Source organism: Ammospiza nelsoni, chromosome 10 (genome assembly GCF_027579445.1).
Source record: "Ammospiza nelsoni isolate bAmmNel1 chromosome 10, bAmmNel1.pri, whole genome shotgun sequence".
Classification (NCBI taxonomy): domain Eukaryota; kingdom Metazoa; phylum Chordata; class Aves; order Passeriformes; family Passerellidae; genus Ammospiza; species Ammospiza nelsoni.
In genome coordinates this window covers 14,751,521-14,777,500 of record NC_080642.1, presented here as the reverse complement: position 1 = coordinate 14,777,500, position 25,980 = coordinate 14,751,521, and the positions used below count along the sequence as shown (strand labels likewise).

The following is a 25,980-nucleotide window of genomic DNA, read 5'->3' as shown; positions in this document are numbered from 1 at the left end:
AACATTCAACAGATTTTGGTATTCAACTGAAAGCAGAAATATCATCAAACTAACTATATACACTATCATAAAGCAACTGCAAAGGCTTTAAACATGACCAAATTCTAAATAAATGCCAAGTCTTAATAACACCCATCATTTGGGGACAAAAAAGATTACGCTGATTTATGTCCCAGGGCACAAGAGCAGTGAGTACAGTGATAAGCTGAACACAATGAGCCCCATCAGCCCTGAGTCACGGTAATCTCACTGCATGCAGGAAAAGGTCAGCACAGATGGATCAAACTGGAATGATTTGTATAATAATACTCAATTCTTATATAATGTTTCTCAGCAGTACTTTCAAGGCACAAAGGAGGTCAGTGTCATTATTCCCATTTACCTATGGAAAACCAAGCACGTGGGAAAGAAACCCACTTACAACTCTCATAGGGAGGCTTTAGCTGCAATACACAGAGAGCCATCCCAAACTGAGCCTCCTTAGCACTGAAGCAAATCAGAATAAGAATCTGCCAATGGATATATATATATATATATATATATATATGTATGTTTCTCTCAGAACAAAAGCACTTTGCTTCTACATAAATTATTCTTCCATTCTTCAGTCACCACTATTGTTGCTTCTCAGGGAGAGAAACCAGTCTTGCTGTAATTTCATATTTTAAAAAACCATCATTGCTACATAACTATTATTCTTCCTGGCATTTGTGCAATAATTTTATGGTGCACAAAAAGAAAAAATCAATTTAAATGATCTTTAGCTTCAAGCAGTCACAGATAAAGTTATTCATGTTTATGTACATGTATGCTCACATGCACACACAAAGCAGCTCACCAAACTCAGTTTAAATCATTATGTGCCACCCTAAATAGTCTAATTTCATAAACAACATGCACTCCTATACAAATATGAAGCTGAATAAATTTTAATGATTTTTTTTTCCTGTATAACTAAATGTGTTAGGTCTGCAGCTCAGTTGCAAAGATAATCAGAAACAATGTCAACTGGAGAATCTATAGAATCTGTCACAGCCAGTTTGAAGGAGACCATGGCTGATGGGGAGCATAGCCCAACCAGCTGGGGTTACACACAAAGCATACAGCAACAAAAAACCCCATTGAATCTTCAAACAAAACACCAGGGAAGTGGTGGTAATTTGGATTTCATATTCAGAGCTCTGAACAAATGTCCACTTTTTAAAAGTGTCTCAATGACAGCCATTTTTAATAATACAGCCTACAGCTTGACAATGATGGCAAAAACCCCAGCTCAGAGCTGTGAGATTTCAGCAGCCCATTGGGATATTTTGGAATAATATATGTCATGTGTCCTCAGGGTTCTCTATTACACTAAGATCAGTAAATTTACTGATCTCCAAGATCAGTATGATAAAAACATATAGAAAAAATGGAATTATTATTGCATTACTAGTACACAAGTATTTTCTTGGTACATTTCTTCATTTGTGCATTGCACCAAATTACTGGGCTACAAACCTAACTCTAAAAATTCCACAGAGATGAAATCAAAGAGATCTGTAGAAAAGAAATAAATAAAATGGGGCAGACAGTTTTTCAATGTACTTCAGGCTTACACTGAGCAGTACAATTTCAGCCTTTTAGTGTCCAATTAGAGACAAATCTACAGGAGTTAACAGCTGTATGAATCTGAAAGCACCAGGCACAGGCTATGGATTACTGCTGCTGATGTCTTGGTCATTTTGGCAGATCTCTTCAAGCATACAATGAAGTGCTTCTCTTACAGCAGCCCTGTGCACCAAGTTTTTAAAACACCAGCCCTGTCAGGACTTAGTAAAAGATAGGTACTATGTAATAGAAAGATGCACTGAAATGAAGTTCAGTGAAGTTGTCTTGGAGGTGCAGATTCCCACCCAAAGCAAGGCCTCCACAATTATGATGTGATTAACGGCTGCTCCCTCATGGAGCCTGCTGCAGGATTGGTGCTCTGTGCCTGGACTCCCTTTTCCCTCCACAGCAGGAAACAAAGAACAACACATCGACTCATAGGAACTGGGAGTACAGTAACAAAGAAGTGTTAACTAAGGACAGCAAAATTCCTCAGCCACTCTAAGGTAGGAATGTGTAGCCATGGCCCAGCAGCAGCAGCAGATGTGCCCAGTTCTGGGTGCCCATGGCTGTGCCCTGGCATCCAGCCGGGCTCTGGGATTTCACTGAGCTGCTCCCCCCAGGCCCCCTCTGCTGGGCAGGGCAAACAACAAACACACACCAGTTATCTTCTTGGAGAGAAAAGAAAAATGCAACTTGTTTTTGAGCAAAAATTTCTAGTCCTTGGAATCTGATGCTTTCAAGAAGGTTTTCAGTAGAGTAAATGCCCTCTTCTCCTTTGTTTTTGAACATATCACAAATGTACCACACCTCAGTCTAAGGTTGTTATGAAGGCACATTATAAACGGGCCCAGACATGTAGCAATAAATTACCTTTATTCTTATTACAGCAAATTATTTAATTTAAATAATGTATATTTAAAAAAACAACAAAAAAACCCCCAAAAAGAAACAAACAAAAACCCACCACCACCAAAACCCCAAAGAAACCAAAGTGCCTTCACTGGGAAGCTCACAAAGAGACAGGGGACCTGAATGCCTGTTTGGGGTTTTTCTCCCCCTCCCTAATTTCCAGAGTTCAAGAGTGGACATGCCAAAAGAAGTAAAGGATATTTTAAACTGAAAGTAAGAGACAGCTTAGATACTGGCTGTACCTGTACAAGTTTCTCCAGATTTTATGGAATATTTGATGTTCTAAGAAGAGTAATCCATTGTGAACAAGATATTTTATTTCAATAGAGGTGGCAACAATTTCTAACTATACCTCAAGGTTAAAAAAAATCATTAGATCATAACATTTTAAAAATATACAAAAATGGAGGTAATAATGCATCCATCATCCCAGAAGCAAAATCTGACAAAGAATGGGATATTCCTAACAGTAATGACCCACACTTTATAAAGTTATTCAGTTATTTTCTGGACAAATCAATTGCTTGCTTCAGAAATTATTGAAAATGTTGCACTTAGTCTTTTTCCCTAGCATCATAGCACAATAATCACAAAACAATAAAGCACAATGTGCAATAAATAATTCTCAAAGGCCTCCACCAGTCTGTCATGTTCTGCAAAATTTAGAAAACGAGGAAGATACTGTAGTTCCAGCCATTTTCTGTTTAGTTGTCTCAATTTTTCAGTCTCTTAGGTTTGATGGCATCAGCCAGAAGTCAACCTTCCTGCTACTACATGCATTGGATTATTGCAGTGGATAACAGCACACCAGTATTTACTTGGAAAGGTTGATTGAAATGTTTCCTGAACTGCAAATCCTTGAGTTTTCTAATATAGATAAGGGGTTTATTTTACTGCAATACCATAGCTGTTATGACTGATCATAAATTGTTTTTGAGTCAAAAGTGATTAATCTACAAGTGCTAAGATAAAACAGGACAGGACAAAACATAATTATTATTGTAAATTGTGCAGAACATTTAGAAAGAAGTATGACATCATGCTTAGCCTTCTCTGTCATTTTGACTACAACAGATTAAGCAAACTTTAAGGGTGGGCTAGAAATTGGGAAATTCAGCATATTATTCACCATCAAGGAATGAAAAAAAGGGTTTATGTTATCCTCTTATTATTTTTACTAAACCTTATTTTCCCCTCTGAAATCCTGAAGACCTTCCCATCTTTGCTACTGACACTTACATGTTGATATTAAACAACTACAGGTGGGGATGTATGAAATATATTTTGAACATTTAAATTCTGAGTAACCCAAATGTGAATCAATCATATATTGCAGTGAAATAAGTCTTAATGTCTGTATCAAATAGAATTCTCTTACCTTTTGTTGGACTCTGGTTCTGATCTATAAATCCTTTCAAGTCTCCATTTGTGGAAGTCACACCAACCTGAATAAAACATTTTTGAAGTATTAAAATATGATAAACCTTTCTATGTTTTCTAACATGAAACTAACAATATTATGAAAGCAACTTTCTGCATAATGAAACAGCATAATGCTATGGACAGCAGAGTCTAACAAGTGCATGAGACTCAAGGCAAGGTATCCAGGACATTTGGAAAGTCTGCTTTTAACTAAGCTGTTACCTAAAAACCACCCTGAATATTCTGTGTACTACATATGACCCAAGCAGCCATTCTGGCTATGATGGTGTAAGGCACCATCCCCTGCAAGTGCAAGGGAGCAGCTGCCACCCCTAACAGCAGAAATGTGCCCATGTCCAATTGCTCAGTACCAAGCTGCACAGCCTACAGGTATGAGATGTGACTATTGATGCATTCTAAACACATTCCCAACTTCAGAGATACACTGATTTACTGAGGGGAAGTTACTGGAGACATGGAAAACTTCAAGCTGATACAGAATAGTGCAACTCAGACTTCAGCATGCACACAAAGCATAGGAAGGTGTAGTTTGTACAGAAAAATACAAGATCATCCTGGATGAGGAAGGAAGAGATGGGAAATCCTTCATATCCCAACCTCTTTTTAAAATATTATAAAATTTGAGTACTTCTGTAAATCATTGGGACAAAGGGTTCCACTATCCAAGTTAAAAGAAGGCAATCATATAATGAAGGATCAAACATTTTGCTTTATTTTACAGATGTATGTAGCAATAATGGAACCTATGCTAGGGCCACTTGAAGAATTTTAATATACTCCTGTCAGAGCATAATTTAATTTTAGGTAAATTAAACTTAACTGAAATAAACTACACAAGACAAAAGAATATCTCCTATGAGCATTCAGTCTCTCAGTATTCAGCAGATAATTTTTGTAGGGGAATATCTGCACACACTGCTTTGTGACACTCTTGAAAATACTTCTACTAAAATTTTTCCCCATCAGGAGACATGTGAGAAGATGAACTGTTGCTGCACTACTCTGATAGTAGAACACTGCCCAAATGAGCTCAGCGATGGCTCCCATAAACAAACCCCTCGAGATGCTCAGTACAGCCCTCAGTTTATCTCAGGCATTGTCACTGTCAGAGTGCCCCTTCCCTGCCCTTCCTGGCACACCCAGCCAGAGCCTCCTCACTCCCAGCTTGGGCTGCTGAGCTGTCCCCAGGGGCCGTGTCACAGGCTGTCCCACTCTCTGAGCTGTCCCCAGGGGCCGTGTCACAGGCTGTCCCACTCTCTGAGCTGTCCCCAGGGGCTGTGTCACAGGCTGTCCCACTCTCTGAGCTGTCCCCAGGGGCCGTGTCACAGGCTGTCCCACTCTCTGAGCTGTCCCCAGGGGCCGTGTCACAGGCTGTCCCACTCTCTGAGCTGTCCCCAGGGGCTGTGTCACAGGCTGTCCCACTCTCTGAGCTGTCCCCAGGGGCCGTGTCACAGGCTGTCCCACTCTCTGTGCTGTCCCCAGGGGCTGTGTCACAGGCTGTCCCACTGTCCCTCCACGGCAGGGCTGCCTCCCAGCAGGTGGCACCGGTGCAGCAGTGATGCAGCAGGGCAAGGGGAGGAAGACACAAAAAAACCCCACAACGTCTCCTTAGCAGGTTTGGCAGCACATCCAGGAGAAGAGCAGCACTCCAGGATTTCCTGTGATGGGCACAAGAACACTCCTTGTGTGGTGAGAGGCCACTGAGGCTCCTCCCTGAGGATGTGCTCTTGAGGAGATGTTTAGCAGAGCTTGGCACAGCTGGGAACTGCACAGGGGAAAGCTCTGCAAGGCCCAGCCAGGGCAAGAGGCTGCACTGCTGGCTCACACCTCTGCTGCCTTCACAGCAACAACAGTGTCAGCTTCTCCCAGGAGCCCTGCCTGCCTCTGCAGCAACCAGAACACCAATAGGAGAAATTTTAAATTCAGGGAAAGAATAGGGGTCCACAGGGATAAATATCATGTTAGATTATGGGCCTCAACTCATTCCAAGAGAAGGGATTAAAAGGAACATCTTCAAAGACAGCACTGGAATGTGTTCACAATTGAACATTCACTCTAGATCTACAACTGTACATTTCCCTATTAATTCAGATCAGTGTTTTAATCAAACACTGAAGATGACATACATATACAGTGTCAGAATAAAAATTGTAACTTCCACATTTAATTCTCTGAAAGATTTTGTGTGTATGTTGTACTTCAGTGATCCAAATGACACAAAGTTACAGAACTTCAGTTTGCACAGAAATATGTTGTTTTCATTACAATGATCCTAGTAGCACATTTATAAAGAGCAGCACTTTTCTCAATTTTATAATCCTTGTATCTAAGTTGAGAAGAGCTTGAAAACAAACTTGAATTTTATGAGAACTGAAGTGAGAAATGTGGCAGATCTACAGGAATTTGTTTCTCCTGCAGAAGAATGATCCTAAGTCCTCAGAAGAAGCAATGTGTGATGGAACATTCTAATACTGCAGCACAGCAAGACCTTCATAGGATTCCATCTCAGTGTTCAAGAGGTCTCAGGCCACGTTGTTATCTGAGACAGACCACACATTGCTTTTGGGAATCTTGAACTGTAACAACTCCTAAACTGAAACCAGTACACAATCCAATGCTTAACTGGAATCATTTGTTACTTTTTGTACTGCTCCTGTGATATTTCTACTTTATAACACTGGCCCAGAGTGCCTGGAATACTGGGCATGGTGGGAGCTGGACTCTGCCATGGAACCCAGCCACGATGGAAGATGAAGAAAGGACCTGGCAGGCCTTTGCACACTACTAAATATCTTAGAGGTGGGTTTGCCTTTCCTGTTAGGTGACTAAGTTTCCAAACAGGGCGAGGGGAAAGGAAGAGAGTCTTGGAGGGGCCAGCTGCCACAAGCAGCCCGTGCAGCTCAGCCCTCTCCACTGCCTGGCTGGGCAGTCTCTGTGAGCACCCTCAGCAGTGAAACCTCCCTCCATGCTGAATGTGCCAAGGAGAACATCACAGCCATTTCACTGACCTCATCTACGGCAAGAGCCACCCTCTGAGAAGCACTGACAAATAACTTCATAATCAATAACCAACAGTCTTATTCAAAAAACTTGCTGAAGTTATACCACTCATTTGTTTGAGTAAACTAAACTAAAATTTACCACCAGTATTTGCTCTTTTTTTCCCTCCATTTGTTAATACTGTTTTAGTGTCTTTTTACCTGAAGGACCAATGGGAAAGGAGATACAAAACAGGCAAGAAAAAAACCCACATTTTCTTATATTAGTAAAGAATGAAATAACCCAGTTGGACAGGGTGATGTGAATTACATCTGGGTACAATGTATATGGTAAGCATATAAACATCTTTTTTTCCAAGAGAACTTTTATTCAGCATTTTATTATTCATCTTTTCTTTGGTTGGATTAGTTTTCTAAGGAAGGTCAAATTCCCCACAAACAATATTCCACAAACAGTTACCAGAAAGGGTCCGGTGTTTAAAGAAAATGAGCAGTGAGCTCAGCCTGGATAATTTTCCCACCACATGCTCAGAGTTAGGAAGGAAAAGCAGTGATGGGGAAGGTTTTTCATCTTGCACACACATCCAGTCTCCAGGAACATTCTGGCATGTGCTTGAAGCACAAGCTGGCTGGACAGGAGATTGTTCAACACAGCTTCTTGCAAGGTGGAAATTCCAGCTGTGGCATTCCAGGCACAGCTCACTGCACTGCTGGGATGCAGCAGGAGCACACACATGCCCAGCTGAGCCTGCAGTGATTGCAGAATGCAGAGGTGGCAGCTTCCACATTTGACAGAAACCCTTCAAGAGTTTCCTGAAAGATGCTCAAATTCCAGTACTTTAAAATTTCCTTTCCTTGATGCTTCAACATAAAGGAAAATTATGGAAGTACTCTCAGAAGGAAGCTCTCTCCCTCAACTCTGCAGATAATTTCTGACACTAACAAATATTAACCTCACATTTGAAACAGATTTTGAGCTGCAGAAACCCCCAGGCATATACAGAATCTAACCCCTGCAACTCGGCAAATTCAGAAGCATTGTGACCTTCTAACAGCACCAGGAAACACCAGGGCTGGCACTGTTCTGAGTAACCACAGCCATTCTGAGTAACCAAGGTTGGGAAAACCCTAAGAAGTGCTGCCAATGACAGAAAGCATAGGACCACCACATGAACAGGTAAACATGAAAACTGAGTCCTACATCCATCTGTACCACAGCAGCTGATTTTTTTAAACATAAACCCATAAATATTAGGTATCTGACTATGTTTGCATCATTTTGACATGCAAAATTTCAAAGTATGCATACCAATAAAATATTCCTCCTCTAAAGTAACCATAGCATTGTACTGAAGTAAACAACAAAATTGTATTTCTGTACTCAGAACAAGAGTAGGTTACCCAGAGTGAATGTCACGTCTCTCCTCGTAGGTTTTCAGACCCCAAAGCCCTGATGGAGCCTGAGCAAAGCACCAAGGAGTTGGGTTCAGTGTCAAAGAGCTTTACACAAACCCCAGAGTAGATGGGCTCCTGAAATCCCTTCCAGCCGCTCCATGACTATTACACAGCACTCCATGGATTTTATTTGGATTGGTATTTATCCTTTGACTGCATCAAACAAAAGGTCAAAGCCACAAATGACCTGGATTTGTGCAGCTGTCCCACATACATCAGTAGAATTATTTATTTGGACTAGAGATAAATATGACCTATGAAATAATGAGCAAAGGGCTTTGAATATACACATCAGTTTATTTTATGTCTTGGTAAACTTGAGTCAAAAAGTGAGATATAAGACACCTCAAAGTCTGGAACCACACACCAAATGAAGCTTTTAATAAAACCAACAGAAATTTCCAACACTTGAGAATTAATTTAACCAAACTATATCATTGGCACCAATCTAACCCAATATGCACAAAAGCTTTTGCAGGTACTGAACAGAGCACAATCCTGGGCTACCTGCACTTTCACTGTGGGGCACTTCTTTGGTGGTGCTGGCTCCTAAACCCACTCAGATTTAACAGAATGCAGGATATCAACAGGCAAATTGCCCAGGGCCCAAAGTCACCCTCAACTCACTGATCACCAGGATTAACCAGAACTGTTCTCTACACAAGCTGTGTACCTCAGGAAGCACAGCTAATTAGGCAGAAAATTAAGGTCAGGATGTTAAGACATTTCATAAGCTTCCTCAGAACTCAGGATAGAGGAGTCAAATATAGAGCCTGAGACACCACTGCAGGCTGGGTAATGAGCAGGCAAAGGAACCAGAAGGCCTCCAGCCTTCTAGAAACCAAGAGTGTACCAACAGCAGCTAAATAATATGCAGTCCTTCCATTTTTTCTTCAGATCTGAGATTCAGACTCAGTGGAAGGATTTTACAGAGGTGCAAAGGTGAGAAGATTCAACAAAATGTGCAGCTTTCACATAAGTTTGAAGAAATGTTAGAGAGATCACAGACACACAAAATATCTCAAGTTGGAAGGGACCTGCATGGATCAATATGGAAACAGCATAAAACATTGCCTCAGTTATCAATCTGACCAACTAAACTCCACATGCTCAAGAGCTTCTACCCAGTATAGATTTATCAAAATACTGCAGAAGATGATGGGTACATATTTGTGGTATACAAAAATCAGATAGGATTTCTGAACTTGAAGGTCTTTGTGATTGATTTCTTATATTTGTGCACACAATTCTGAAAGTCAGCAGTGAGTGGCAGAATGCCAACATGAACAGTAACACATGTGGAAGATCATACTTACATTTTTTGCCGTCATGTCAGACAGTATTGCTCTATATTTCATAAAGCCATAAGAGATCCTTTTTCATCCTCACAGAATCTTTAAAATGAACATCCTGTAAGACAGTTAATGAAATACCTTAGTTGAAACCCAAGCTTCTGAGAAAATAATCACCACAATAGTCAGGTTCTGCAGAGATTCTGAAAATAGTCATTGCTTGGAACAGGCAGAGATGAAATCCTATATATAAGGCCCAACTTACATAAAGGCCTGAACTACATTAATGTGCTAGCAAACCATGTTATATCATTACTAGAGTTTTATAATTAAAACCATGCAATTTTTGCATTTAATGCAGATTGGCTTTAAAAAGTGAAGTGAATTACTTCTCTCCACTGTCTCTTTAGCCAACAACAGAGAAGGCTTTTAATCAAATATATGTGTAGAAAAAAACAGAAAACATTCAGAATTTTTAGGAAACACGCAAGAAAAAAGAATTCAGCTCTAAATAATCTTTTAAATATTTTCATGCTTTTTTATTAAGCCTGTGTAGTTAGAATTATAATATTAGAATTCCAGGAAAAGATAAAAAATTTGGTACACCAAAAATAGTTTAAAGTGACTTATTTTTTAAATGAAAGCTTCCAGAAGCCTTACAGCAAACAGAAGAAAAGTTACAAATCAATGTTGTCAACACAAACCATCTTAAAGATAGAATTAACTTGATAAATTGTTCAGGTACCTTGAAAGTACTTTATAAGTATTACTTGCAGTTTAAAAATGGACTACAAAAGACATTTGAATTGCATTTGGATGAATGAGAGAGAGAGAGAACTGCTCACACTTTGAAGTGTGGAATCAATTCAGTAAAATTAGGAAGACACCTGAACCACTTATCAAAGAGGATTCATGACCATTTACAGCAGAACTCACCAGCTACATAAGTAGGATGCAATTTATGCCATTTCCTCTGTATTTTAACCTATGTCAAGTTTGAGAATGGCCAGTGCCTTCATCTCCCTCCAGGAAAGTGCCAGGGGTTGTTCCAGTAGTGTGTGCAACCAATGAGGAACTCTACCATCACTTCCCATCACTGCTTTAGTAGTTTTGGATAACCCAGAGAATTTTAAATTCTAGGCTGTTTGTTTCTACACATTTCTTGGTTTATTCAGACATCACATCAATTAAATTGTTAGTGGAAAATAATTTTATTCAACTTAGAGGCGTCCTCCACTTCCTGTTGCCCGAGTTGTACTTATCTTCCTTGGTGCCTCCCTTTATTGCAGCCATAATTAAGCAGTTACTCCAGCATGTGAACACCACACAAATCTACTAAGACATTCTCCTGTGAAAAGTTGGACATTTTAGTTTCACCACAAAACATCCAAAAAAATAATACCAATTTTTCTCTGGCTTTAGAGAAGATACTACAAAGAGGTATCTATTCCCACCCTGGGGAAAGGAGCTACTGGATCTGCAGTAATCCTGAAACCTGAAGCCATAAACTACAGAGGTCATGGCAAGGAGCAAATACTGAATTCTTGCAATGCATCTGAAAATTATGATCTTTGGTGCCTGTTCTTTTTTCACATTTCTGACCCCTGCAGATGAACTCTCCAAATCCATCATCTGGAGCTCTGGCCAAAATTCCCGTTGCAGTCTGACCTCCCTCTCTTTAAGAGGCTTTACAAGTAATTCACTCCAATAAAATGTAGTTAAGAACATAATTGCTGAGCAGTTTTAACTTATTTGCAGATAAGCAAACTAGGTTCATCATGACAAGTTATTTGCTGTCAAGCCTAATGATGCAGAAGGTATTGTCCATAAACTATTACAGTCCTTTGCCACAATGCTCCTCAGCCAGTAAGAACAGTTGGGATTCTTCCAGCTTTATGAACACATTTTGTCAAGCCCCAGCAGCCAGACTTTGTGACCCCACCATCTGCCATGACCTCTTGTCAGGTTCAGACAAAAGAACCGACACAGATGGCCTCAAAATGGAGATTTTCTTCATTCCCAGTTGCTGCATGTGCATGCACCACACAGACAGAAAAACATAAAACTCAACCTTTTTTCTTCTTTAGCTGGTTTCTACTGAAATGAAGTGCATAAAGACAGAGCCCAGAGCACATGAGACACAAAGATTGCTTTTTTTGAACTACATTTGTCCCTTCATAAGCTAAGTCTTGGTTTATAATCCACTCCCATAAAACTGCCTTTTGGTCACATATTGTATGGTACAAGGAGCCAATCAAACTGCCTGACTTTGTAAACTCTGAGCTGTAGCTTCTTTTAGAACATATTTTCTAATCACTTATGCCACTGATATTAAAAAGCCAGTTTGAGCATGAAATTTACAGAAGCCCAGGTAATCAAGCTCTAGTTACAGCAAAACAGTACAGGAGTTTTATCTGTACCTACTCTAGCTACGAGTTAAATGCCAAATCTATTCTGATGTTTTGGTGATTTTGAAGCTGAATCCCAGCACAACAAAGTGCAAAACAGAAAACAGTTATTTGCAGAATAACATTGCATTCTTTTTTATGTTTATTTTCTATCTATTGTCCAGTGTTATTTTTAAATTACCCCATAACATAACAGTCTGTTCTCTGCTTTACCAAACTTACCCTGGTTTCTCTTCTAAAATTTGATCAGTACAAGTCACACCCTCACCTGGACCAGCACCATGCAAAGATTCTCCTCTTTGGCCAGATTCTCCTCCAGAGGCCAGTTCCCACAGAAAGTGCCATTTATGTAATATTACATCAGTATAAACATCTACAAATGAAGACAACTATTGGACAATCACCTTAATTGTTATGATGAAAAGTCTTTACAGAACACATGAAAGGTTTGAAAAAAGAGATATTTTAGTATACCAGAATGATTTTTATCACCACTAAGGAGCGCCTTTCCTCATTTACCTGATAAACAGTATTGCAAAGTGAAAATTATTCCAGGTAACTGGGTCAGCTGAGAGAAAAGTGTGATGAGTTTCAAGAAAAAGAAACCTGTATAACACCAGTCTTCCCACAAGAAAGCAATTTATAGTCTTCATATCCCTCTCCATAGTACTAACTTTCAACTATTACAAGGCTGATTTCAGAAGACAGCAGTAACAAAAAGACTCCTTATTAATCAGTACAGGCTCAGTTTTAAACCACTAATTTATGCACAGCATCTCCATGGCTTAGACCACCTGTTACACATATGCTGCTTCAGTGTGTCTCAAGTTTTCAGATCAGTAAAATTTCAGAATTATTAAGTACTTATCAGAAATCCACCTGCTCCCAGGACGTGTTTCTCCAGCTTGTTCCTAAAACATGTTTCAATATCTAACTCCTTTAAAAAAAAAAAAAAATCCCTAAAAAAAACCAAGACAGGAATGCCATATAACATCCAGCTTGTCACTCAATGAAGCTCTTCAAAAAAGCCAACCAAGGTATTTATTCAACAAGTCACATACACAGGATGGGAAATAAGTCACCGCCTTCAGCTGTCACACAGTAATTTTTATTTTGAAAATAACATTAGAAAGTAGCTCTAAGGAAGCCCTTGAAAGGAACTCCCACCATGACGTGCATGATGAAGGTCTGGCAGGTATCACAACTTATTTTTCCAGCCTTTACTGTGAGGAACCATATGCCTTCAAAACAGTGCTAGTATATAACAGACAAGGTGATTAGAGAGACTGAGCAAAGCAAGTCTGACTTGACCACTGAAGGATATTACAAAATTTTAACAAAAATAAAAAAATTTGAGAAGAGTATTCAGTTTAAGTGTCATTGTTTAATCACCTTGAGTTAAAAGGCTGCAGCCTGTGAATCCAAAACACAGCTGTCCCAACTATACTACACAAAAAGGAAATGAGCATTACTGCTTCAAACCTAGATCCAAATGAAAGATAAAACTACCTGAACCCAAACTGAAAGTGAAGATCTCATCATGTAGTTAAGATCGAGAAAAATGCCAATGTATCATCAGAAAAAATTAACTGACACTTCCTGGCAACAGCAGTAGTTATGACTCAAGTTTACGCAGCACAAAGAACTTGGAAAAGCAGAGCAGGCATTCCTGCAAGTTCAATGAGTATAAACTGTAGCACTTCAGCCCCATGAGGGAGATCCACCAACCCGTGTGGTTTGCTAAAAGCAAATGTCCCCTCAAGGACTTAATGTAGCAAATACTGAGGCAACAAATGAATCAGATCCCATTCGGGACTCAGAGTGGATCCCAAATGCTACAGCCCAATTAGTGCCACTATTTATTGTATTTACTCACTGTTGTACCTATTATTTACTACCAATGCACACAGTATATGACTGTACATGTATACATGACTAGAAGAAGCACTGTTTGATGGAGGCTACTCAATATCCTGAACCCCAGCAATGAAGACAGGTCTGAGCAAGAACATGTAACATGGGAAGAAAATCCAAAGCTGGATTCAAACCCTGTCCTAGCTGAAAGTGCTCAAGGTCTCCATTCATTCAACTGCATGCTGACCCTCAAGCTCTGCGGCTTGCCCAGTGCTGGGTCCCATTTCCAGCCTGGGCTGGCTGCTCCTCAGGCTCGCTCCAGCACTGAGCTACAGGACCAACAACAGGGGCAGCACCCACGGCTTCCTTCTAAATCAGGGGCGTGGAGCAGGTCTCTTACTGTCCAAATAAGGAGAACTTTCATTAAACATGTGGAATAATTCCCAAGCACTTGAACCTTTGAAGGCTCCTTTAATTCCCCAAACCAGCTTACTGTCATTCAAGACAGAGTACACAGGGCCGGACATCAGCACAGGGGGGAACACTCATGCACACTTCAAGCATGATCTAAAATGTCTTTTTGAGATTTATAGACAACTTTTATCACTACCAAGATAAATTTGGAATTAGGAGAAATTTAGCTGCAGGGTTTTTTTTTTTTAAGCAGACAATCTATTCTATAAGTTCATTTTTTGGTCTCTCACTGGGTTCCTAGCCCATAGCTGACTACTACACAGGCACAACACTTGGGAGTCTCCTGCTTCAGTAGTAAGAAGCAGGTACAGTTTCCTTTCAGAATAAACAGCACACTGTATTTTCACAAACACATTTTTGCCTGAAGAAATTTCATTTTCACAATGGATTGACATTTGAAAAAAAATGTAGTGATTTATGTGATGACTGTAAAATGCCATGGTAAGATGGTCTTTGTGCATTGCCAAGAATACATTGGCTCCTCTTTCAATCAAGCTCAGCTTAAAACAACATCTTTTTGTCTACTGAGATTCACACCAGCTTCTTCCTAACACCAGCCCATACCCTGTATGATATGCTCTAGACAATGCTCTAGATATTAACCTGGTTTTGTAAGTTTTAATTTTGATATTTAAAATTTTCCAGAATTACCAGTGTATTGACAAATATATGGAAATGTTTAACCACACTGTTGAGATCTACTTTTGGCTACACTGTGCAGCTGGAAGGATCTTAACATTCAATGAACAGAAGATAATTTGACATTTGCATTTAATTAAAAATCACCAAGTTATATGGCAACAAAAAACTTGATTATGAAGACTTAGTAGCTATTTCTTCCATTTTCCTCATAGTTTGCTAGAAGCTTTACTCTAGTTTAATGCCGTTATTTAACTCTACTCTTGCATGGGTCAAAGATTTTAACAGTGTACATCAAAGGGTAAAAGTTACTAAAATTTCATACTTCTTTAATAATAATTTGGTAGAAAGGCAAAAAGGGATTTTTCTGGTGATGAACAAGCTCACAAATACTGATTACAGCACACAATGTTACCTGAAGGGCACAGTTCAATGAAATATACTGCACTGCTCTGAGACCCCACCCCTGCTACAAGGGACCTTCCACCTTTACCCACTTGTTCCACCTTCCGCTCCTTCCCAGTGCTGCACCCTCAGCAGCTCCCATGGCTGCCTGGCCCCCTCAGTGAGCCCCCTCAGCTCCAACATTGCCACAACTCCAACAGTGGGGCTGACAGGGGCTACGGGAAAGTTTTCCAAATGCTGTGAGCCCTGAGAGCTCCCAGGGCCACCTCAGGCTGTGCACAGGACAGGACCCACCCTCAGACCTGGCCACTGACTGACCAGTTCATTTCTGGAAAAAAGCATTCACGATCCCTCAAAGTTTACTTATGGATTGAAATGTGACAACAGGTTGCATATGGCTTGTTCATATGAAGACTACTGTGTGCTTTTGAAGAATTCACTGGGGTGTGCGCATGCTTCAAAAATTCATTAGGAAGGGGGATATTTTTGTCTCCAGATCACAGCTTCCTCAATTTCTTATTCAGCAAGAAGCAGGATTAATAATTTGCTTTTGACAGAGAGCAGAAGTCTGCTGTTATACCAAATCAATACACAGCTTGAAATTTTATTAGTTGTTGGTATGAATTTATTGATCTAAAAAATGTTGGAATGTATTTGCAATTGCAAGTCGAATTTTAAATAAACTGAAATTTACAATAAGCTGATTGCACCTTCAAGAGAACAGCAATATATTTCTCACATTCCTCAAATCTCAAGGTCAAGTTCATAACAAAAGGAAGTTACCTAACTCCTTCCTTCCCAGAAATGGAGAGCCCATGCACACACGGTTTCTTATTTCACTCTGAGGACATAAGCTCACTTTCACTTGCAGTTTCTAATCTCATCCATAATTACTGGTCATGTTACCACCATATATTCTTGGATGACCATTACAGTTCACAAGTGACTTTCAGTATGTCAATGCATTGGCATTTACAAGCCTTAATGAGCAGCTACTGATATATTGGCTTTAATTCCCACAAACAGCATTATAATAGCTGCTACCAAATCAAAGAATTCCTCTACACAACTAAAATTCACAGCCCTAAAGACACTGAGTACCTGTTGCAGCCTGCTAATTTCTTTCTGACTTTTTCTTTTTTCCCACCCTGAAATCTGAAGTAAGAAAACAGTAAATTAAAATGGTCCCTTATTCACACAGAACATATTTGTGTACACCACCCATGGGTAAATGGATTATGAATTCCTATCAAATTAACCTTCCCATACACCCAGCCAGATGTTACAATCACCCAAGAGAGGTCAGTGAGGGACTCAACAAAGCACTAAAGAGGTTGTGAGCCACAACTGAATCACCTGCTATTCCCACCCAAACCAACACGAATCTGGCAGCAGCAGGAACCTGATGGAACAGGAGAAACCTGCCTTGCCAAACACAAAACAAACAGGAGCATACTCTAAGCTCCACAGGAAAAAATAAATTGAGCTGCAAGACCAGAATTACATTCCCAAATGGAGTTTGGTCTCTAGATGTTAATAAAAATTCCATGGTTTGGACCTGGGCACTCCATTCACTGCTAGCAAAGAGGAACAGAAGCAATCTCAGCTGCCATCACTGCTTCCTCTGACCCCTGTTTGTGTAAAACCTGGTGGTCAGGGCACATCCACTGACTGAAAAAACACAAAACCAGTGAAGCCAACATCACCTTTATAAAGTGGATGATTTCTACAGGTCATGTTAAAACCTGGCTGGTCATGTCAGTCAAATATCCTATGGACTGTAAACCAAGAAGATCCCAGTGCTGTGACAATTCTGGATAATGCCTTCAAAGATACCTCTAAACAACCCCTTCTAACCCCATCTAAATGATTTGGGAAGTTACCAAAAATCAAGTTGCCTTCTCTTTTGGACATTATCAAGTCAGAAAGAATGGAACTGTGCCAACACCTGAATTGCTGCAGTTCACAACCAAGCACACTCACAAAACCAACCACTCATCTTTTCCCAGCTTGGTTTCAGGCTCCACAGTGACAGCCAATTCTGGATGTGAGCTGGCTAAAGCATTATTTTTCACGTGCTACAAAAACCCAGGAGTTGCTTTAGGTTTCAGTAAATACAAATATCCTCACAAATGGCTTCACAGGAGGCTGTGGATTTTGCAAACCGTGTTCTGAAAGGCAGAGTTTCTTCAACAGTACTAAGTGAATAGCTGGACCTCAAATTATTTTCAAACATCATCTTTTTTCATTTAATTACTGTTCTGTATTTCACCAGAAGTAGGATATCCTACAAAGCTGTGCTTTTGTTCCATTACAGTGGTCTTACAAACTGAACTATTGTAGGCCTGCAGTTTTGCTTAGATTGATTTTTATGCTATAAATACTGAAAAGCATAAAAGTAAATTTGAGCAGTCTGTAAAGCCCTTTATTGGAAACTATCACACAGGACATCAGACCAAGGAGCAAAGGAGCTCCTTTAATGAAACTATGAAAATAAGATCACTTACTACTGCCTCAGACCCTTGCAGAAGAGTCATGGTCTACAAATCAAATAATGGGGGGAAAAAGAATTCACTTCATTCTAATACTGGATGTTACAAACAACATGAAGAATCAATCCAGGAAGTTCTACAAAACTCTCTCTCCCTAGCACACCTGCTCCTCTTACAATATTCCCTTGCATATTCCTGGTTTCTCAGATCCCACCACAGACATTGTGGGATTTGTGCCCTCAGCTCCACCATGTTGTGTCCCATTGCCACACCAAGACATTGGGGCTGTTTTTCACTTAATACCTAAAGTTTTGTGACCAACCCATCTGATTCCAGTGGTTTCTTGGCTTTATGCACAAAAAAATCCACAAGTGTATTTCCTTGCAGCAGAACAGACAGCTGATTTTCCCTATTTTAAGATTCACTGTTGGTGCATCAAGAGGCATGTACAGTGAATATAACTGGAAAAGCAGTGGAGAAAGTCTTACACCATTACACTCAAAACACGAAAAAACCAACAATTAAAGAAATTATCACTCTTTAGAGACAGCCCTAAGAACATTATATTAAGGTAGCACACCAGAAGAAATGCAATTCCAAGAACTGAATTAGACTGGCTATGACTAGAACTCATTCTGCTCCACATGAGGATACAGAAATTTAAATATTTCTCTCTACACAGGATGGGCTGCAGGAGCTTCCCTTCATACCATGCAAGTCACTGTATTCTATACTCTATATTGCATTTAGAGAGACACATTCAGCCTTCAAAGGCACAGTGGCAGGGTCTGCACATCTACACCAACATCATACACCCTGAAGAGGATGGAATGCTGGAATTTGGGTCCCTGTTTCTTCACTAAACCTTTAACAATTTTAGCCAAAGCTACTGAAAGATCTTCACTGGGAGGGTGCTCACAACTGCTCAGGAAGTGTGTCCAGATGCACCAGAGGTCTCTGCAGTGCTGTCCAGCACAGACAAGAGCAGCCAGAGATAAGGAATGCTCTTGTCCTGCTGCCACCCCCTGCAGAACTGCACTGCTGCTGCCCAGCTGGGTACTGGCCTGTGCCTTTCACACTGAAGGGCTGCTGCCAAGATGCTCTTCTGAAAACTGCACCTTCCCATTTGTAAAGGGAGCCCACCAGCCAGAGCCCTCTGCAGCAATCAACAGCATTCCTCTCACTGGTGTGTCTTCTGTAAAATTAATTCTATTAAGATAGTACAAGTCAAATGGTTTCTTTTTGCTATGCAAAGAGGAAGTGGTTAAAAGAAAGCCAAATAATTTGACAGTAATATAAGATCACTCTTGAATTCACCCATGAGACAATCCTATTAATATTTAATAATTTTTTTCTTCTAGTATAGAACTAAATCATTTGACCTGTTACTCTGTCCTCTTCTAGAGGCACTAGACTCGCTTCACAGTAAGACACTTTTCAAAAGAAAAGTTGACTTTTTTCCCTCTTGATCACCTCTCCAGCAGTCTTTTCTATAACACAAACTTCTCCCTAGTCCTCCATGTATTTTTCAAAGTGCTATATTTAACACCCTCCACATTAGTTTGATCAGAAGTTCCTGAAATTCAATACTTCACTGCATAAAAACCACTGGTGAGTATACAGAGCATTGGCATAAATATGGGCTGTGAAACACAGGTCTGCATTTGCCCTGGAACACTGGTCCTCTCAGTCCTCACCACACTTATATAGATTCATTTTTGTGTATGACAGGATATAATATAATCAAAAGAACTGAGGTGAATTTGGGAAGGGTAAAGGAATAGAGAAAATATATTAATTTCTTTTTTAACAGCATCCATTTTTACCAGCATAACATTATTTCTGAATCAAAGATTGTATCAAGTTGCAATTTGTTACAGCACTACACAATCTCCAACATTTTACTACCTTTAGTCAACATAATTAAGCTACATCAGTGATAGAAATTGAAAACAGTCACTGTGAGCCATATTAATTAAGAGTCAAAAAAAGAATAGAACTGCTTTCAGAATTACGAAAACTGACCAAGAAATAATTTGCAAAAAATGTTTACCCGGCATATTATATCATATAAATTAAAACTATTCATTTTCTCTGTCAAATCAAGAACTTAGAGAGAAAATGAAACCCAAAGTCCTTTCTCCAGAGGAGAGCAGCACAAGCTGTGATACACAGCTCGGCATCCCCCTTTACTCAATGAGGGAGCACGCTCTCATTTGCGGTTTTCTTCCACATTTCAAGGAAGTTTGCTTATTCCGTATTTTCCTGCCATTGTTTGTATGCTGAGCTGCAGCAGCCGGTGTTTACACTGGGTTCACCTCTGCCGCGGAGCCCTTTACCGCTGGAAGCCCGGGCAGGCCTGGAACTCCCAGGAAGAGGCAGGCAGGGAAGTTTTGTTGTTGTTGTGCCGGACTGACCCTGTCCCCATAAGAGCGGCGGGTGAGAACCGCCCCGACACGAAGTTGGGGCACGGCCGAGCAGGGCCGGGCTCCCGGCCGGTGCCTTCCCGCCCCGGGGCCGCGGCCGGGCCGCCGCTCGCTCCGCAGCCCGCACAGCCCGCCGCGGCCCAGCCCCACAATGGAGGAGGCGCCCCGGCTGTCACCGCCGCCCGGGCCCGCCCGCAGGTGTCGGGCACCGGCTCCCGGCCTCCCGGGTCCGCCCGGCCTGAGGCACCGGGGGGGGACGAGGTGGGGCGAGCCCGCGCTGCCCGGGGCACCGGGGAGGGGGCGGCAGGGCCGGCGGGACCGCGCCGCCCGGGGCACGGGGGGGCGGCGGCCACCGATCGCCGAAGAAAGGCGCTGCCCTTCCCCCTCACGGCCCCCCACACCCGCCCCCCGCTCCCCGCTCACCCGCAGGCCCGAACAGGGACGGAAGGTAAGGCGGGCGGCAGCGCGGGCTGGGCCCAGACAGCGACGCTGAGGCGACGAGACGGCGACGGTCCCTTGGCAGCCGCCGCGGCAAGGAGCGATCCAGTCGCGCCGACGACGCCTCTCGGCCGGGCCGGCGCCGCGCACTCGCCGCTGGCGCGGAGGCCCCGGAGCCGGGACCCCCGGGCGGCCCCCGGTGCGTGGCGGCAGCAGCGCCCGCAGCGCCCCCGGCCCGGCCCCGCCGCCCCCCCGCGCCCGCCCCGCGCCGAGCGCTACCCGGTCCTGCTCCCCCGCACAAGCTTGGCGGCGTCTGCCGGCCGGGAGCGCCCATTGGCTGCCGCGACGCGTGACGTCAGGCGCCCTCCCCGCGCCATTGGCCCGGACCCGTGTGTGTACACACACCGCTCGCCAATCCACCGGGCCGAGGCCGGGGAGGGCGGGGCGGAAGGGCGTGGCCGGCCCGGACCCGCGGCCGCCGCCTCTCCCTCGCAGCGCGCGCCGGCCGCTGTTAGGACGCGGGTTCGATCCCCGCGAGGGCTCCCGGCGGCCGCACCTGTCCCGGCGGCGCCCAGGTGCTGCGGGCGGTGCGGAGCGTACAAACACACAAACACAGAAATATAGACTGGCTGTATTTACACACAGCGCGCGGCGCCGCGCTGGCGGCGGCCGCCGGCCGTGCCGCTTATCTGCGAGGAGCTGCTGGGGCTGCTCCCGGGATGCAAAGTTCAGCCCCGCCGCGGGCTCGGCGCCGCGGGCGCTGCAGGAACGTCCGGCCCGGCGCGGGAGCCGGCGGCAGAGCGAGGCCAGGGCCGCCCGTGCACCGGGCCCGGCTCCTGCTGCTCTCCCCCTGCGAACAAAGGGCCCGGGACAACAAAGCGCGGCGGGGCCGGCGAGCAGCGACCGCGCCCTCGCACCTCCGCCCTGCCGGAGCCGGGAGCCGCCGCCGCAGAAACCCAGGCCCCGCTCGGCGCCTTGGAAAAGCCTTGACAAGTGTTTGATTTCAACGTTTCCTTAGCGCTCTAAAAAAACCGTTTCAACGAAGCAGGGTTACGCCTTCTTACAGAGGACCATATAAATAGAAAGCACTTCTGGGAGCAAAAAAATAAACTCGGCACTAGTTCCATTCAACGCAACGATGCAACATTTGTTAAGTCTTCTCGAGTGCAGCCAGGCACACATCCAAGGCGCGCATTACCCACTTTGCATGCTTCTCTAACATAAATGCAGCTTAACGCCACTGAGCAAGCTGAGCAAAAGTTTTATGGCGACACAAACACTATTTATGTGCTTTAGATCCCTGCAGATCATACATATACAAGATCAAACATGATAAACTTCTGTTTTTCTTGCATTACAGACATTAAATGCTCTAGAAAGACATTTTTAATCCTGTCCCCTTCACTAAAAAAGGAAGGAACATCAAAAAAAACCAGGTGTTCAGCCTATAAAATCAAGTTCCTAAATGTCAGTCTAAGGAATATTAGCAATATTAGCAAACAAGACCTTTGTATTTATTGCAATGGGGCAGTTTACAACTGAAAATCTTGGATGTGCCTAGGAATTTGCAGATTGTGATTTTAATTTCTTTTCATCCTCTATAAAACACTTCCATGACATGTAACAAGACCTTTTCTCAATATTTGGCAGTGTAAAGCAAGATACATTCACAAAAGCAACAGAAATATGCAAGCTATTGTGTATTCTCTTGGAGCCCCCTCTAACAGGTACAGCCACAGGCACTAACATGACACACGCCCTGACAGAAGGCACACACTGCCTTCCAAAGGAAGCAAACCAGAAACAACCAGGTTGGCTGGTTTACTGCACTATTATTAGTTACCACAGCTAAACAAATACTTGAACCCAGCCTCAATAAAGACACTTGGGCTTCACAGAACTCTTTTTGGTTCACTGGTTTATTTACTTCTTTGCAAGAAACACTGATGAGCTGAAGTCAGATACTGGAGCTGATTGTGAACATGAAAAATAGCCCCCAAAGGGAGAAACAGAAGGAAGGTCAGTGCTGTAGTTTGCATTTGCTTTCAGCAGCAAATTGCAGACTAACTCTGTATACACACATCTATACATATATATTCACACACAGTTGAGTTTGAAGGTGGTGAAACAATGACCAACTTGCATGAGTGTAAGTATGCTACTTATGTAACATTCCAAACCGATGCACAGTCTTTCAGAACTTTCACAAATCCCACATTTTACCCTAGAATGAAGGCTGCATTGAAAAAAAAAACCTTAGAATTGGGATTTTAGGCACACTAAGGTGTGGGTTGAGCAGCTACGCCTGCCCTGCAGTAAGCTCTCGTGTCTCCCTCCAGAATCCATCTGGTGTCCCAGCCCTAGAACACATCTTGCTCCCCGTGGCCAGTCAGATCCCTCCTAGATGCCATCTCTTTTCCCTTTCACAGTACATCACTTTTCAGTGTTTGCTAGTTTTACTGCTTTCCTGCCAGCCCACAGGTCTCTGTGATAACCTGCACAAACATTAACCCAAAACAGGCTCCCCCTCCACCACCATCCCTTTTCTCCTGCTCAGCCTGCCCTGACTCCCCTTGAAGCCTTAAACTAACACACTGCCCAACCTCTGGGTCAGAGCACTGCTGATTCCGTGACTCACTGTCACACCTCTGTGCCAAGAGGGGCTCACACCTTTGTACTCTTTAGCTCAGACCAGAAACAGCCCCACAGACTGGCAGGAAATGGTTCTAACCTTTCTCTTCAACTGGTGAGCCTCCTGTGCTGTGCCCCGAGCCTGGAAATAGTAGGACTAGTTGAAGGATCTTGCTACAGAGATTATGCCAGTAGAAGGTATCAGGCTTTCAGCAACTCAGTATTTTGCTTTTTTTACTTTCTCCTGACAAGAAAGCAAGTCTAAATGCTCTTGTTAAAAACCAATGAGAGCAACTGAATTAATTTTACATAAAATTAGCTGTTAGAGTAGAGCAGAAAATACTGCTTAAAAGAAAACAGTACTCAAAAATGTTGGTCAAGCTTTTAAATACAGCTGACTTGATTTTTTTTTTTTAGCTATGTAACAAAATTCATACAGCTGCTGATAGTATTTTCAACTATCTGGAGACTTTTGCATCTGCCCTTTCTCTCAATATACAGCAATTAATCTAATAGTAGCAAGATTCCTCCAACAACAGAGGGATTATTATGAGGCATCACTTTTCATGCCACACAGTCCACACATATTTACTAGAGCTCTATGTTATGAATGAACTGCCAAACTGATATGACGTTATCTGCTATCAGCATGGTGGGATCTGTGAAGGCAGAATGCCCAGAGATCATTAACACATCTCAACTAATTGCCAAACTTCACATGCCAATGAGCTGCACTGCTGTCCAATCCAAGTACAACATTAAATCTCAATTGAGTATCTTAAAATGACAAAACTGCACACTAGTTAATATTTGTAATTTTGTATTGTTACCTTTACTATCAAACTCAGCTGAGAGAAAATGTAAAATTGCATATACTTTCCAAACTGATGAAAAAAAACCTTGAGACAAAAAATTACATACAAGCAAAAAGACAGCAGTAAAAGCTGTCATATTTTTAATAAAAGTTAGTATGAGTGAGGTTCTAAAATGGTTTTAATCCCCTTCTGTGCAGCAAAAATTGGGACAGCACAGCACCTGTAAAAATATATCCAAAGCTTATTACAAATCCATTATCAATTAATCGGTACCACTTTTAGATAATATCACATTAAGGACTTCCTGGGAAGATAAATAAATTTTTCTTGTAAAAGATAAGCAAAAGACTTTGATCAGTAATCAAATTTCTTCAAAATGTCAGTTTGTCTGCTCAGTCCTTGGGCAACTTCACGTCACAAGCCGTGGCAAATGCTCTGATCTCCAAAGGGGGGTCCATCATGGGAGACTTCCAGACACCCCTCTGTTCCAAAGCTTTACTCCCTACTTTGAACCTCTCCACAACAGAACTCACAGCTCTGCAGGCCATTTGAAAGGTTCAGCTGGTAAATACACCAAGGCCTTTCCACATCCTTAATTTGTAGTGAAGTTTCCCTCCTGTAAATTTGAGGGTAGTGAAAGAAAAACAGCTTAAATTCCTGCTTCAAATTAAACAGTGACAGTGGTAAAATGGTTATCCAGAGTGCGTCCTCTAGGATACCACCTGGAGCAAGAGGAATATATAATGTGTTGGATATCTTCTCTCTCCAGCTGTGCCATGTCCAGGGTGAAAACCACGACCACATGGAAGTGAAGCATCAGGCACATGGTGCAGAGTTGCCTCCAGCAGTGATTTGAACAGGATCAGGTTCAGCTCCTGTCAGAGCTCTGTCTGGGAGCACTGCAGCACTGCCTGCTCAGCCCAGCTAAACCTCCAGGCTATCAAGAGAACCTAATCAAGGAGCCTTCCACAAAAGGGCAGTAGGTGATCAAAGGCAGATGTTGATGAAACTAAACTCCCTGAGAAGTAAGAACAAAATGTAGAATAGCAGTGACTGAGGCACAAACTTCTGCCTGGAGTGCCAGACTTAAAGCCTTCCTTCTTGGCCTTGAAGAGAGAGAGCCTTCCTGCTGATGAGCATTTTCTTTAGCAGTGACTTTGCGATGGCAGAGCAAAATCCCAAGCTGAATACAGGTGTTAAAGCAAACCAATTGTTTCACATATCCTGTAACTGCAGAATCTTACCTTACAGCAGGAGGAGGAGTGGAGGGAATCTCTTTGAAGGACTTAATACTGGAGTCTTGGCACTGCAGCCTGGCATATTACTAGATATCAGCAGACACACTTCTGTGTTTCATTTAAGGATTCACATTAAAGAAGGTTAAGGAGAATTGGAAAGATACCCCGAGAAAAGAAAATTGCCAAGATGTAGCACAGGTTGAAGGGCAGAATGTAACAGAAGAACAAGAAAAATGGCACGTTAAGCTAAGGCTGGCAAGTAAATGAGATGGAGGCTGAACACAGCTAGAGGAGATGCTCCAACTCAGGGTACATGGTTGAAGGAAACTAAGGAAATAGTGTCTGATTTGACCTTCTGTGTATCAGCACAAGAAAATGAATTATAGTTCTTCAGCCCTCTTTCAATGATGTTAAATCTGTAAACATTTCTTATCTCCAGTGTCTATGGAATAAATCACCCACAGCTTGA

The 25,980-nt window shown here is 42.4% G+C and overlaps 1 protein-coding gene across 4 annotated transcripts in view; it reads right to left on the bottom strand.

Annotated features, from left to right (window-relative positions):
• The window catches only part of TFDP2 (transcription factor Dp-2), a 48,002-nt gene extending 26,958 nt beyond the window's left edge, over positions 1 to 21,044 (bottom strand). For 3 of the 4 annotated variants that reach the window (XM_059479240.1, XM_059479241.1, XM_059479243.1), the window contains exons 1-3: positions 20,813 to 21,044; positions 9,716 to 9,809; positions 3,881 to 3,947 (exon numbers count right to left, since the gene is read on the bottom strand). In XM_059479240.1, coding sequence (XP_059335223.1) covers positions 3,881 to 3,947; positions 9,716 to 9,757 — 109 coding nt within the window. In that variant the 5' untranslated portion in view covers positions 9,758 to 9,809; positions 20,813 to 21,044. The remainder of the gene's footprint in view (positions 1 to 3,880; positions 3,948 to 9,715; positions 9,810 to 20,812) is intronic. The other variant, XM_059479239.1, reaches the window with a different exon arrangement.
• Positions 21,045 to 25,980: the final 4,936 nt, after the last annotated feature.